The sequence below is a fragment of the Amborella trichopoda genome, chromosome 4 (assembly GCF_054954075.1).
Source record: "Amborella trichopoda isolate Santa Cruz 75 chromosome 4, AtrichopodaSantaCruz75HAP2 v2.0, whole genome shotgun sequence".
In the NCBI taxonomy this organism is placed as follows: domain Eukaryota; kingdom Viridiplantae; phylum Streptophyta; class Magnoliopsida; order Amborellales; family Amborellaceae; genus Amborella; species Amborella trichopoda.
In genome coordinates, this window is record NC_142339.1 from 49,121,363 (window position 1) to 49,137,309 (window position 15,947).

General features: G+C 35.2%; 1 protein-coding gene across 2 annotated transcripts; it reads left to right on the forward strand.

Annotated features, from left to right (window-relative positions):
* The first annotated feature begins 6,060 nt into the window (after positions 1–6,060).
* On the forward strand, positions 6,061–15,664 carry LOC18429000 (GCIP-interacting family protein). Of its 2 annotated transcripts, XM_088865431.1 has the most exons (7): positions 6,061–6,172; positions 6,270–6,453; positions 9,017–9,234; positions 9,876–10,116; positions 14,640–14,776; positions 14,869–15,105; positions 15,368–15,664. In XM_088865431.1, exons 2-6 carry the CDS (start codon positions 6,279–6,281, stop codon positions 15,094–15,096), a joined length of 999 nt encoding a protein of 332 aa, XP_088721557.1. In that variant the 5' UTR covers positions 6,061–6,172; positions 6,270–6,278; the 3' UTR covers positions 15,097–15,105; positions 15,368–15,664. The 2 variants fall into 2 exon arrangements, with proteins under 2 accessions (XP_088721557.1, XP_088721558.1); XM_088865432.1 differs by having other exon boundaries at positions 6,061–6,453.
* Positions 15,665–15,947: the final 283 nt, after the last annotated feature.

Consider the following 15,947-nt stretch of genomic DNA (forward strand, 5'->3'; position numbering starts at 1 on the left):
ATTATGAACTTTTGGGGATAATTTCATCATTCAGCACCAAATATTCAACTTGAATAAAAGAGAAGAAGAACTAAACGGAACAAAAAGCGAGGGAAAAGACATTGAATTGTGGAATTGGATATTGAATTATGTTCTAGGTTATTGGAGCAACATATAAAGTTTCATATTTTATGGATTATAAGATATTGAGTTTGAGAGTTTCTCATTTTGTGGGATTACAATTGTAATGAGATTTGTTTCTTAAAAGCCAAAAATGTTAACTCTATAAATATCCATAATAATCTCATGAATGAAATACTAGTTTAGCCTCCCTAGGCACAATTGCCAAAACCGTGTATATCATGATCTATTTCTCCTATCTGTTTTTTTTATTGCAAATTCAATATGGTATCAGAGCGGATGTCTTGAGACCTATCACAATCGATATATTTAGTATTATGTGAGGTGAGCGTGCACTTAATCCCTCATCGTTGCGTGATTTTTCCATAACTTGGGGTAACTAGTGTTTTTTCTATCCATCGGTACTTTCGTTCCATTGTATCGCGAAAATTGAGTTTTCGTTGAAAACTGATTTTGCAACATAGTGAGGACTGATTTTCCATTCTTTGGTATTTTCTTTTCTTTGTTGCAAACTGATTTTGCATCGAGTGGACCTCTCTTGCAAACAAAGGTTGTGCATGCTGTTTATTTCTTTTGGAATGCTAAAGGCTGCACTTTATGCACCCTCAAGTTGACCTTGATATTGATGCGCCCTCGACAATTTTTAGAGAGAGAAATTGTAATTCTCATTGGAATCTTCGATCGATTTTGATTGAAGTGTCTTCTATTTCTTTTATCGCCCTTGCTATTAATCAGGTTAGTTTTCTTGTTCCCATTATCTCTTTTATAATGGCAGATTCATAACCTAACTTTAGTATGAAACTTACTATTGCTCTTTTGAATAACCTTAATTTTTTTACTTGGTCAAAAGCCGTTTCTCGTTCTCTCTCTAAAAAATATAAGCTTGGACACCTCACTAGAAGAGGTCATATTAATGGAGAGCATCCTAAATGTGATCACCGCAACAATAGGACATGTGAAGAATACGTATTGGGTATTATACCCACGCTTAATGCTTATTAGTAACAGGACAACCGACAGATCTACCGCTCATACCGAAATCTCTCAAACTCAAGTACGTCGTTGTAACTGTGATCATTATCAGTAACCAAATAACAACATTGGTTCTGATTCTTCCTGTGACATTTTTTCTTAGATAATAGGCTCAGGGGCCACAGATCATCAGACTGGTAACTTGCAGTGTCTATCCAACCTCAAAAATAATGAAAAAATGAACCATGTGTCTATTGCTAATGGCTCATTGATTCCTATCCATGGTGTTGGTAAGACCAAATTCTTCACCAAGTATCATAACTCTGAAGTACTTTGTATGGCATCATTTTCCTGTAACATGATGTCTGTTAGTAGAATTACTCAGAGCATGAACTGCAATATTATTTTTTCTCCCAACTATGTGACTTTTCAAGACCGGGCCATATGGAGGAAGATACCGTGAAGGAAAACTGTCTCATGGACTATAGGAGAATAAAGCTTTGATTGTCAGTCAAGAAAATTCCGATGTTAATAAATTGTGACATTGGAGATTTGGACACCATTTAGATAAAGTTTTGAAAATGTTAACGCCATCTCTATCTTTAAACTCATATTATTGTGAGATTTGTGAATTCTCAAAATAAACAAAACTTCAAATAAAGTTTTGAAAATCTTAATGACATTTCTATCTTTAAACTCTCATTCTTGTGAAGTTTATGAATTCTCAAAACAGATAAAACTTAATTTTCAGTCTTATATGCATGTTTTAAAGAGCCCCGTTTATTTGAAACATTATGATATGTGGGGACTAACCCCAGTTGATTCTTATGCCCTTACTTGGGTATATTTATTGAAATAAAAAACAAAAGTTTTTCATGTATTCAAAGATTTTTTCAAACTGATTTCCACTCAATATAATGACAATATTAGAATTCTGTGAACTGATAATAGCACAAAGTATGTGAACAAAGTTTTTTCTGAGCATTTATGTAATATTGATATTATACGTCAAACATCGTGTATTGGAACACCTCAACAAAACAGAGTTGCTAAAAGGAAAAATAGACACCTTTGAAAGCTACAAGGTCTTTGATGTTTCCATGACACATTGGAAAGTGGTTTGGAAAATATGACTAATGGGCAGTGTTCAAGAGGTCATTTGCCCTTGCTTAATATTAGTAACAGTGACGTGTCCAACAAACACGGAATCAAGTCAAAGCTGAATATACCTCCGAAACTCACTAAACTGGTTTAAAAGAAGAAGACTCCACTGTGGCCTTGGCCCCACCTGATCCCCCCTTGCGCTGGTCTTCTCGTATCTCTCAACCTTCATCTAAGTTTCAAGATTTTTATACTTACCAATATAATTTCCCATCCCGTTTAAAATTATATTTCTTATGAAAATATCTCTCCTAACTATTTTGTTTTTTTAAGTTTTATTTCTAATAATTCTGAGCCAAATAATTTTCAAAATACTATTTTTCAATCTGTGTGGAGGAAGGTATGAAAGAGGAACCTCAGGCACTTGATAAGAATCATTCTTGGGACTTGTCAAATTACCTAAAAAAAAGATGTAGTTGGAGGTACATAGATTTTTAAAGACAAAAGACCAGATTGGTAGCTAAATGATTTACTCAAACTTATGAAGTCGACTACAAAGAGACTTTTGTACTAGTTACTAAGATGAATATTGCTTGTATTCTTTTGTCTATCGCAGTTAATTGTGGGTGGTCTCTGCATCATATGGATGTTAAAAAAACCTTTTTACATGGGGACCTTAAAGAAAAAATCTATATGAGTCTTCCTCCATGACATTCTAAAGAAAAAGAAAATGTCTTGTATACAAATTAAAGAAAGCTTTGTATGGACTTAAACCATCAGCTCAGCTTTGATGAGTGTCGGGTTTCATAGAAGTCCAACTGATTATTTGATGCTCATGAAAATGAGAACTATAGGTATAACAATTGTACTTATTTATGTTTATGATATTATCGTTACAGGTAATGATAAATAAAGAATTTTGTAGCTTAAAAGTTATCTTTACAAGAAATTTGACATCAAGGACCTTAGTTAAGTAAAATATTTTTTCGGCATTAAAGTAACGCATTAAAAGAAAGGAATCTTCATTTCTCCAAAGAAATATATCTTAGACATGTTGAAAGAAATTGAGAAAGTTGTAGTCAAGCCCGTTGATCACTGTGTTGATATTAATTGCATGCTTGATTCAGAAATGAAAATCGTCTTGAAGATGTGGGTCGCTTTCAAAGACTTGTGGGCAAATTGATTTATTTGACTGTGACATAACTAAATATAACATATGCGGTTAGCGTTATTAGTCGATTTATGCATGCTCCTAGATCATGTCATATATAAGCTGTCAATAAGATTCTAAGATATCATAAGTCATCACCCGACATTGGTATTTGGATGAAACCAAATGGTCACACTAATATTATTGGTTATTCTAATGCTGATTAGGCAGGTTGTCTAATTGACAGGAGGTCTACTATTGATTATTGTACATTGGTTTGAGGAAAATTAGTTACTTGAAAAAACAAAAAACAAAATGTAGTTGTTCGATTTAGTGCAGAAGCTGAATATAGAAGTATGGCTTTAACTACGAGTGAGTTGATATGGCTAAAATCACTACTTCGAGATATGGGGTTCCAAAAAGTCAGTCTAATGGAGATGTTTTATGATAATCAAGCAGTTATGTATATAGCCTCCAATACAGTTTTTCATTGAAAGAACCAAACATCTAAAAGTTGATTGTCACTTTGTGAGAGAAAATTGTTTAGTAAAAAATTATTATGACTTTTTATGTTCGAGGTGAATACCAACTAGCATACATATTTACCCAAGCTATTGCAAAGAAAACGTCCATCAGATACTATCCAAGTTGGGCTCGTGGATATCTACACACTAATTTGATGGGGAGTGTTGAAGGTTATAGTAGCAATATATAAAGTTTTTTATCTTGTGGATTACAAGATATTGAGTTTCATATATCGAGAGTTTCCTATTTTGCGAGATTACAATTGTAATATGATTAATTTTCTAAAAGACAAGAATTGTAACTCTATAAATATTTGATAAACCAAAGTATTCTCTATGAATGAAATACTGGTTTACCCTCTGTAGACATAAGCACAATTGTCGAACCACGTATATACTGTGTTGATCTATTTCTCTTGTGCAATTCTTTTATTGCAAATTCAACAAATTCATTCATCAATATGCTGAGTACTTCTCCTTAAGGGACGACTCTTGAAAAGAAGAGGAAGCCCTTCGACTTGCATGAGTCAAGTTATGTACATATCCCTCATCATTCAGTACCCAACACCGAAATTTCATCATTCCACATTCCTAGAATTTATTTAACATATTGAATTGGACAAAATTGGATTGTTGGACTAGCTAAAACTAGTCAAATACTAATTTTGATTGATTTTCAACCAAACTAGAGTTTTGTTTGAGATTGGATTGGCCAGGGCACCGGTTTGATAGGCCGAACTGGGTGGTCCAATCCGGTCTAGATAACTATTGTTGAAGCTGCTATACATGATTATAATTTCATTCTTTTTCAACTTGAGACAACTTATTTAAGGGAAAAATATAAAATGAGATAATTTATTTTAGTATAGGAAAGTCATAACTATTTTTTATAGCTAAATTTCAAATCTGATATTTGGGTGTGTACTATTGACTAGACTCAAAGTTGAAAAGAAAATTTTTAGAACTTTATGATCCATACGAGCTTTTAGATTTGGCATCCAATGATTGAAAGTGGGTGTGACCTCTAAGGTAAACCATCTCATAATACATAATGGGATTGCTTTTACAAAGATATTACAATTCCTCATAAGCCATTAAATATCAAATTGGATGGTAGAGTATTCACGAAGTTCAAGAAAGTTTTTTTTAGAACTTTTATTCTACTTAATATTTTTTTGGAACTTTTATTCTACTTAATAAAATACTCACCACTTAGCTAGATTTGAAATGTAAAGAACTAAGAGTGATTGTAATATCGTTGTACTAAAAGGAAAGAGCCAAGGCTTTAAACAATCAAGGTAAAGCTCAACTTCAAATAATGTTGAGAACTGTGGTTTTTATACTGGAAATCTTTGTGATAGCCTTAAAATATATTTGCATCTTCAATTATAAAGTTTAAAGATTAAAAAATAGTGTATATCGATAAGATCTATGAATATTTGAAAATCTTGAAATTTGAAAATGCGTTACAAGAGACACTATTTCCAAAACTTAAAATCAAATTTTTTTCCTCATGTCCATGCATCTTGGTGTCAAGATGATCAATTTGATGATATTTGGGCATCTAAACAATCTCTTCTAGTGAAAATTTTGAGGTAGGCTCTAATTTGATTGTTTACAGCCTCGACTCTATATAAACTTTTTCCTTTAATTTTAATGGGTGTGATTTCTATGAGGTTGCAACCTTAAACAATCTATTTAATGCGCACCTCTAAATTTCATCATAACACATAATTTTGGTGTAAAAAATTATTAAGATTATTTGAAAATCTATTTTTATATCTAATTATAAAATTTTAAACTCAAGTTAAAATCAACTACATCTATTAACATATAAAAATCTTGAAAATGAATGGTCTACATATTGTGTTACAAGATGTACTATTTCTAAGACGTAAATTCATTTGTTTTTCATATTCATATATCTCGATATCGAGATGATCAATTAGAGGGTTTTTGAATATGAAAATAACTTATTCCGATGGATTTTTGAGGTGCATCCTTAATTCTACAATTTTAAGGTTGCAACCGCATATAAACTTTATAATTAGGAATGAAGATGATATATCCGGCCGTCGTATTAATTTCCAAAACTCAAGCGCCCTCTTTCGAAGGGCACACCTTAGTTCTATCATTTAAGGTAACCTTTATACAAACCACATCCTTCAGAGAGAAAGCAAATCCGCACCCTTCAGAGCTGTTTTAGAGAGAGAGAGAGAGAGAGAGAGGGAGCTCTTTTAGAGAGAGAGAGGGAGAGGTCTTTTGCTTTTGCGAATCTCGGTCGGAGGCGATCCTTGGGTTTGGAGTGAGAGTCTTTGTTGATTCCCGTTTCTTCTTGCTTTCTTCTGCGGGGAAATCTTTCTGATCACTATCCGTTGTGGTTGTCGTGATTGTTGCGATAGGGTGTCGTCATGGCTCAGGCGGATAAGGGAAGAGCCCATCCCGATTGCATAAACGCCTCAAATCCGGATGAGGGAAGAGCCCATCCCGATTGCATAAACGCCTCAAATCCTTTCCATGAGTGTGTAGATTACTGTTTCAGGAGAATTGCCGAAGCTAAGGAGAAGAGAGAGCATGAAGGCTTAGGTATTTATGTATCTCTCTCTCTATTTATCTTTATTTAGACTCTCTCTCTCTCTCTCTCTCTCTCTCTCTCTCTCTCTTTGATCTGGTTACTCTGCTGGAGAGGATTTTACTGTTTTTGCACAATAAAATGGGTTGTATTGGATTTCTGATGCAAATTAGGGTTGATTCTTCAGCACCATGTTCGTTTCTGCAATCATTTCTTCTTTGGGTTTGGATTGACCTAAATAAACCCCTCTTTAATCTGACATGTGATTTACTTGGGGGAATTCATTTGGGAAAAAATAAATATTGAGGGGTTGCGAGTTTCACTAACTAGGTGAACTGAACGGAACTATGCAGGCATAACAATGAGGTTTTCTGGCGTTTGTAGGTTTAGAGAATGAGTTTTTTTAGGAAAGTATATAAGAAAGGAAAAATCTTAGACTTTCATTAGTTGTTCTTAGGTACATCTTCCTCGAACTTCTAAGAAATACTTGCATCATAGCTCTTGTGTTTAGCACATTGAGTTACAATAAGTCCATGTGTATTTTTTAATTGAAAATTGGTTTGCGTTATGTATTTCAGATTTATTTGTTCTTCCCTGGTCGATCTCCTTCAAGACCTATTGATGCCCTTTTTGGCCTTTTAATTGGGTTCATAGACTTGTCAATTTGTCTTTTCACAATCAATAAGGGCATGTTTGTTTTGTGTAAGCCATGGCTTCCACAATTGTAGCACTTCAGAATATTATGCGGGAAGTTTGTAACATTTTTGTATGCCGCTACTAAAATATGTTGTCGGAAATAATGGCTTCCAGAGTTGGTGGAAGAGGCTACTTTGAAAGTTTCTCTTCCACCAATCAAAAACTCCATAAATGAAGCAAAATTAGTTTGTGAGTGTTTCTCACACTACAAATCTTTATCTCTGATCGATACATTTTTCCTTTTTCCCAATTTCTAAAGTCTGGGTGCAAATCTTGGAGGCCTAGGATTTTTATGTTCCCGTTTATAATTGTATCTCAATGTACTCTAGGTCTTTCCCTGTTTGCCAAACTATCCAAAACAACATATTAAACATGTAGGAAATCTCATGTCCAGTGTTCAAGAAAGTGCAGGCGCCTACCTAGGCATTTTGGGTGCCTGGCTGCCTAGGCATCTACCCAGGAACAGGGTGCCCTCACAAAAATTGAAACCCCCCCTAAACCAAAAAACAAAAGAGTTCTTATGGCAGGGTTTTAAGCTTTAGGGAGTTTTTGGGGCAATTTTAGAGCAACTTTTTTTTTTGCGTAAGTAATTTTAGAGCAACTATTCAATAAAAGAATGCGATATATGCCCAATTTCATCATCCAAATGAGGAAAATTCAATTAATCACAAAAAATATCATTCTTTCAACGACAAACATGTAAATATATCGTAAAAGAAAAAAAAAAAGTGAACGAAACAACAAATGATTCACAACATAATACGTTGTGGCAAATTCAAATCAAAACCCTTTTTTCAAATATGATAATACTTTAAAAATATCAAAATCAGATCGATGTTGGTGCAGACCTCGCCTATTGGGTTGCCAAAAGTCCTCAAAATGTACTACTAGAAGCTCCAAATCCTCCCATGAATCGATCTTTTGATAAATCACATAAGAGTGGTTTTTGGGGAGTTTTTCACTCCCTAAAAGGCACGGTTTTTGGTTTTGGGGGTTTAAAATACCCCCCAAAAGCCTTTTCTCCCTTTTTAGTCGGGGAAAATGACTTTGTGTTTTACCCTCATTGAGACCCGTTTCCGCCTTTTTTGCAAGTTGTCACTAAGCAGCGCCTAGGCGGGCGCCTAGACTGTAGTGCCTAGGCGGCGCCTTACCTGCCTAGGCGGGCCCCTAGAAGCAGGATGCCTAATAGTCCGGCCTTGTGAGCGCTTAGTCTTGTTTTGAATTTTTTTTGTCTCGATCGACTGCTTAAGCAGTCGAGCGGGCGAATTTTCGAACATTGCTTCTGTCAAATCTCATGAACTAGTGAACTCTAAGAAGTTACTTTTTCTTAAATTGTAGACGTTCCTGGAAATCTTACTCTGCTTGAACTCTGTTTGGCTTTTATTCATTTGGAAATTTTGTAGCTTTGCGGCACCTTGATATCTTTATAATAATTTCATTGTGCCTTATAATAGATGTTAGGGACACACTTCTCGGGATCTTTCTTCATAACAGTTTTTTGTTATGATATGCTTGTAATTCAGAATTTTTTCCCCCCCTTACAAGGAATTGTCAATCACTTTTTGAAGTTTTGTGGCATTTTGTGGATAGCATTGACCTGTGGAAGATGCATGTTTGGCACGATTAGTCCTTGTAAGGGCTGTTTTTTGTGGTCTGATACGTATGAACCTTTGAAATAGGCCCTATGTTGTGCTATCTTTTAGCAGCTTTCTTTGATGAGATTCATGGCATTTCATGGCAATGCTGTGGATAGTCATTTATCATTAGAAATTTGAAATCTTAGCTTCGTATTCATTAGGATAGTTTGGGGTTTACTTTTTTCTCTCATTTAAATCATTGTTTAAATTACCTAATCATGTTTGCCTTTTTATATATGTGCAGAAAAGAGACAAAGTGATGATAATTCTTTTAATTTACACAATGTTGGCAAGAGGGATGTGGATGCTCCTAACATGGTTGACTCCACTTTTGAAAGAGAAACAGGTGAAGGTGAACATCCACATAGTGAAGATGATGGTCATGTTGAGGAGGAGCCTGTAGTTGATTTCTCTAATCTTACAGGAAGACAGAAAAAACTGTTTGAGTTGAGGCTTAAAATGGTAAACTACATTTACAATTTTTATTGGCAATTTATTGTATTTGCACACGAGGACCAGTTTTTTTCGTAGTTCATTTTAGGGCTTTATATAAAGGGTGCGGTTTGTATCGAGTCTATGCTCTAAACAATTAAATTAGAGCCTACCTTCAAATCGTGTCGAGAAATGTGGTTTCAACTTTCAATAATGGAAATCGTTGTGACAGCCTTAAATTGTATTTTCATCTTTATTTCATAAAGTTTAAAGCTTAAAAAATAGTGTATATTGACAGATCTATAAAAATTTGAAAATCTTGAAAATTGACGGTCCAAAAATACGTTACAAAATACACTATTTTCAAAACTTGAAATCCATTTTGTTCTCATGTCCATAAATCTTGAGGTCAAGATGATCAATTTAATGATTTTTGGGCATCAAAACAACCTCTTTTAGTGAAATTTTTGTGGTAGGCTCCAATTTGATTGTTTAGAGCCTCGGCTCTATATGAACTTTTCCCTTATATAAATCCCTTGCAAGTATGTTTCTTTTTTTCTGGGATAATCCCTGTTTTTTGATGAAGTGAAAGCTTGTAATGGTCCCTCTTATTGTTTATTTTTTCTTTGATATATTTAATCATGGAGCTCAGATTAATGTTACGTTTGCAGAATGAAGCAAGAAAGGCTAATCAAAGTGACATGCTTGCTGAAAAGAAGAGATTAGAAGCACCTCCTGAATCACGGGGCATATCCAAACAAAAATGGATAGAAGACAGGAAAAAGAAGGTGGGGAAGCTTTTGGATGCAAATGGCTTGGATATTACGAAGGCCTACATGTTGGATACACAAGAGGCTGCAGAAGTGAAATATAAGAAATGGGAGAAGGAACCTGCTCCTTTTGGTTGGGATGGTAAGGATGGATTCATTGTGGTCCTTTTTATTGCATGTTCCAATAGGATGGATTCATTGTGGTCCTTTTTATTGCATGTTCCAATGATATTTAGATTTTTTATTTTTTTGGGAGCTTTGTGGCTTTTCTAAAGTAGTCTTCATGTTTTTGCAATGTGGGCATGGTATTTGAAATAAAGTTGATATTGGTCCATTATTGTAAGGGTGCTAGTGAGTCAAGCTTGGGTAGTTCCTAGCTTGGTCTGGCTCCAAATAATAGGGCATCGACCCGGCCTAGTCTGTCCCGGTCCAATTATATGAAAATTCACCCAAACATGGGTGGAATAATAAAACAATTAAAGGATTCATTTCATATAAATTGTTTCTTATAAAAAAATGGGTCCATTATTTTGTTCTATAGAACATGGAATATAGAAAAATAAATTAAATAAATTTCAATTCCATGCAGCACAATTAAATAGAAAAAAATAGATATGTTATTTTATTCCATGTACCCAATACAAAAATGGTAGAAAGCCATAAAATACAACTTTGTCTTCTTTCATTGCTCAATAAAACAATCCAAAAGAGCAAAAATAAGAACTCCAAGATGATAGATGATATTTTCTTCCAATGTCCCATAGATACTCCTTCCAAAATCCAACTAGCTTGTAGTGCATTGAATTCATAATCCTAGTTGTAATACTTGCAATTTAGATGAAAACAATAGAAGATGAACATGGAAAATAATTAATGGATAAATAAGTAGATATGAGAGTTATAATAATAAGTAACCTTAAATTGAAAATAAAAGTACTAATGAAAAATTAAAAATCATATTCCCACTTTCCTATATTCGTCATCATCATCATCCGAGCCTTTTCCCAACTATTTGGGATCGGTTACACGAATCTTGGTCTGCCATTTTGTTCTATCAAGAGTCATACCCTCAGTGAGGCTAGAAGTCCCCATATCTTTTCTCATTATTTCTATCCATGTCCTTTTGGGCCTACTTTTTACCCTTTTTAAGCCTTCCACTTGAACCAACTTGCACCTCCTAGCAGGTTCCGTATTAGGTCTTCTTATGTTAGGCTACTGAAATGTCATCCATGACTTTGCCCCCTCCTTAAGGTGGTTCAAGGCTATGCACCTTGACATAGGGAAAAGGGTGGCAAAATAAAATTAATAAATTAGAAAACTAAAAGAATAAACAAAGGATGAGAGATTATTCTCTCTCTCAATGTCTGTAAAGGAGTCCACCCTAAAAATATACTTTCACAAACTCCAAGTTGAATTCTTCTTCTCTTCTCTCCGTTTTTCTCGTTAAGTAGTTCCATGTGTAAAGAAGAAAGACCCGAAAATCTAACTTGCTCCCTAGGGAATTGTAATCAATACTAAATCCGAACCCATTCATCTTTTAAGAACTAATCTTCCAATTCTACCCCTCAATTCTACAACTAGAAAAAGACACAAATACCCTAAAAGAAAACTAGATACCCAAAATAAATCAAACCTAAAAGCTAGAAAATAGTAAATTAAAACCCCATTACATCATTCTGCTGGGTTTGAGCGAAGCTTGACCTCGAGCTTATGGAATTCATAAAATTCTTTCATTGTCTTCATTTTTTTTAAACTAAAAGTTTTCACCTTTTCTTATTGAACTTTTGGTTGTGGGACTTAATCGCAAGTTGACTACAATGCTAGGATCTCTTATGGTTTCCACCATGAGTTTTTTCGTGCCCAATAACTAGATCAACTTCCAGAGCATCTTGAATTGTTGTGTGACCGAAGCTTGAATTGGTGATTGGTTTTTTATTTTTCCCCTCTTCATATTCTTCATCCCCATGTTGTAATCTACTGGGTAGATCTTGTAGAACTTGTTGTATTATTCTGCCAACCATTCTATCAGGGCTTTTTTGAGTCTGTTAGTTATTTGGTCCACACACTCTATACTTGGATTGCTAGATGTTTGTGACAACATCATGGTATATGGATTTCGAGGCTTTGACAGCAAATAAGTGCTATGGGATGTTTCTTTGACATGTTTTATTGTTGAGTATTGACTTATGGCCGCACTAAGGGTATGAACCTTAATAGAGCATAATGGTGGACTAGGATTTGTGTAGCCGACCTCAGTTAGTTGGGAAAAGGCTTTGACAATGATGATGATTGGCATATTGCTGGATACGTTATTTTCGTATCTATTAAGTTTTTGAATTTTTATAGTTTTCTAGATGTTCTTATAATTTTCTCTATTTTTCCTTTTCTTTTTTATTTCCATTTTTTTATTTTTTAAACTTGTTCCAACCATCCCAAGGGATGAACGGGTCCAGAACAGCCGGTCCATCTAGACTGGTGCCCTTTACAGTTTGGCTACTAGTTCTGTTTTTACAACTCTGAGGAAAAGGATGATCAAGAAGTGAGAGAGTGATGGAGTGGCAAAGACTCGAAGACATGGCTGACCCCAACGAACATGGCTGACCCTGACGAGCGCCTTTCATTGATGAAAAGAAGAGATGGTTGACTCTCTTCTTTTTAATTCATGGTTTGATCCTCATGCTACAAATGGATCTTTGTGTGGCATGGGCATCCCCATGTATCTCAAAAGAAACTCATCTATGCATATAAACGCATCTGCAGAATGCCCCAAACACTTGGCATCCAAACATTAGCTTAGGATATGACATTGAAGATTCAGACTTTGATATGACTTCTAAAGATGCCTGCTCAAGTGTCATGGAAGCTAAAGCTCTTGCCTAGGATTTGATAAAGTGGGTGATTTGCATTACACATGTTCTCTTTTGTGTATAGATAGAGTTAGGTTGTCTTCTATTTGCCTTTAACTGAGTCAGCCTTTTTGGTTTGGCATTTGTTGGATAGCTCTTTAGCATTAGCAGTGTTTCTATATGGTAGATGCCCTGTCATTGCACATTGTTTAAATGATGACGTGGTTGTTGTAAGTAGCCGACCCCAAATAGTTGGGATAAGGTTCTGATGATGATGATGATGATGTGGTTGCTGTGGACGCTAGCTGTTCCTCGGAGTTGTAGTCTTTTAGGAAATCGGTAAAAGGAGGGATAATAAAAGTGTTAAAGACATTGATGGTGAAATGGGTTACAAGTACCTTACCTTCTTTGCGAATCATAGAGGAATGGATAAAATATTAGATTTATGTGCTTCCTTGGGGTTGCACCAGTGGCTATCCTCAAAGGCATAAGAGACTTCGATGTAAATGTGGAGGCTGAATTTGTTGTTTGGTCTAATTTAGCAAATTTCAATTGTTGCTTAATGTTTTTTTAGATGACTATTTCATCTGTGTAGATGTATTCTTGTTGATTTTCTGATGTCTAGTAAAGGCATATTCTACTATGGGTTGATGGTCTTTTCAATGGTCACTTGTGAGGTCCAATCTAGAGATCTGATTTTGGAAACTTGTTGGACCGTGAGGAAGCCTTTAACTGTTAGGAACATGTGACACTTCATGGTCGAATGATGGATTTTGCAACATGCGGTGGCTAGGGATTTAAAATAAACAGTAGACCTGCTAGGAAACATTCTTGCCTGGGCTGCTAGGACCTCCCCATGCCCCTGGCGCCTACTACATGTCTTTGACAAGTTTTTTGAGTGATGCAGACATATACATATCTCGTATTGACATATGTCGTGGAAAGTTAATAGTCTAGCCAAAGCTAGTGCCAATGGAGGGAATGCTGAAAAGAATGCTAGCTGACAGCATTTTTCTTTCCTTTTTGTTTCTCGTGTTGCTGTCCTACTGAATTTTTGCTGATGGGTCGGCATGGTTACACTGCTTCTGTAAATAATGTATAGATAAACCAAACTTTGTAATTGTTTGATATCGCGTATTTTTTGAGAGCTGTACAGGGCCCCCAGCTTGTGGATGGCCTTCTCATTTCTTGGTTTTCCTTCGTATATACAAAAGTTTTACTACAGAGTCAACTTTATCTCCCAAAAAGAAAAAAAAATTTTAGTGGACCGGATTATTTGGTCAAAACTTATTTCGTGATCAGACCCATGGTCCCAACCGGGATTTGGCAAATAGAACCAAGTACCACACTTCTGTATTTCAGTTAAGTCTATACGCCTAATCTGGAAATTGTATAAACCTGGATTTGCCATGTAGAACCCAGCACATTTGTTTTATTCCTAAGATTTCAATGTGCTCTCTGCTTTATCCTAGATGTTCTGTGCCATGCACAATCCGAAGTTTGGAACTGGTTTAACTAGAGAGGAGGGGGGGAAAGAAAAAGCTTCAAAAGATACACTCTTCTTTGAGATTATACTGGTTTAGTTGCTAACAGCTAAATTGAATTGTTTGTTTGTTTATTTATCTATCTATCTATTTTTGTGATCAAGTATTTATTTATTTATTCTATAATACTCGATCTCACTTTATGAGTTTCTACATGCACAGGAATCAATAAAATTTGCATTATCTTCTCTCCATTATAATCTTATTTGTTTCATTTATTTACCCAAGAACGACACTTCACAGAGTTCCTTACTAGATTTTGCCTGTTTTATCAGTTTTCAACCAAAAAACACTGTACAATGCCTACAAAAAGCGTACAGAGAACATCAAATGTGATATGGAGGAATATGAGAAGCTGAAAGAATGTGATCCAGAATTCTATCGGAATGCTACGAGTCTTCAGTATGGGAAGGTGACTGCTTTTTAACAATGTTTATTGTTATTTGTTTCTAAAAAACTAGGTAGTTTTTTCTTCCTATAATACAACACTATTTGCTGATACAGGCACCTAAAACTTCGGAGGAGAACATAGATAAAATGGTGAATGAACTCAAGGAAAGGGAGGAAAAGCGCAAGGCTTTTAGCAGAAGGCGCAGATTCCATGAAGAGAAAGATATTGACTCAATCAATGACAGAAATGAGCACTTCAACAAGAAGATCGAAAGAGCTTTTGGCAAATACACTCTTGAGATCAAGAACAATCTTGAGCGTGGAACTGCTTTGCCGGACTAAAGATGAGAGGCAAGTATGACATCATATTCATCATTAGTTCATCACCATTACCATCATCAATGAAGATGATGGCGATTGTCTTTTATCTTTGTTAAACAACAAACTGAAATTGCGTGCATTATAATTGTGATAGCTTTTTGTGCATGCATAGAGGATGAGGGATGTATCATATTCATTATTGATTAGAGAATCTGTCAAGTCTCTCTCGTTTTTTTCTTGTTTTGGAGTAAAAATATCAATGCTTTCACTTAATTGTGGAATTTTTTTACAGAAATGGTATTTAGGATTAACCCTCCCGTAGATCGACTTTGAGGGCTCTATAAGGTTGTGGTTATGAAGGATTATTTACAACAAAAGAACCTTTGAGGCCTTATCACCGAAAAGGGCTTTTCCTTCCGGGAATTTTCAGCTTTTTGAATCAGCACCATCCGTTCAGGAGCTCCTTGCTTGATCTTATTATCCAAACCACCGAATCCTTCCCACCTTTATATGTTCTTGTCTAATGAGACCACATGGGTATATTGAGCAGCTGTTTTTGCCAATGCAATTGTTATCTTATTTCACTCTATATTTCTAATTGAGTGAACCAAACCACTACATCCTTTTTTTTTTTTTTGGGTATGTTACCTTGCCACGGGTCCTACACTCGCAAAGATAAGGTACTGTGGCGTATGGTGTTTGCAGACGACATAGTTTTGATCTATGAGACCTGTGGCGTTAATACAAAGTTAGAATTTTGGAGGGATGCTCTAGATTTTAAATGTTTTAAAATTAACAAGATTTAGACAAAATGTATGAAATGTAAAATTAGTAGTACTAGGAGAAGAGACGAGGAAGTAGTTAAAATTGAT

What these genes read in the sequence shown, in the direction of transcription:
- LOC18429000 (XM_088865432.1), top strand. Translation starts at nt 6,279, where the DNA reads ATGGCTCAGGCGGATAAGGGAAGAGCCCATCCCGATTGCATAAACGCC. An exon ending in TTGAGTTGAGGCTTAAAATG is followed by an intron (nt 9,235 to 9,875) that starts GTAAACTACATT and finishes TTACGTTTGCAG; the next exon opens with AATGAAGCAAGAAAGGCTAA. An exon ending in CGAGTCTTCAGTATGGGAAG is followed by an intron (nt 14,777 to 14,868) that starts GTGACTGCTTTT and finishes TTGCTGATACAG; the next exon opens with GCACCTAAAACTTCGGAGGA.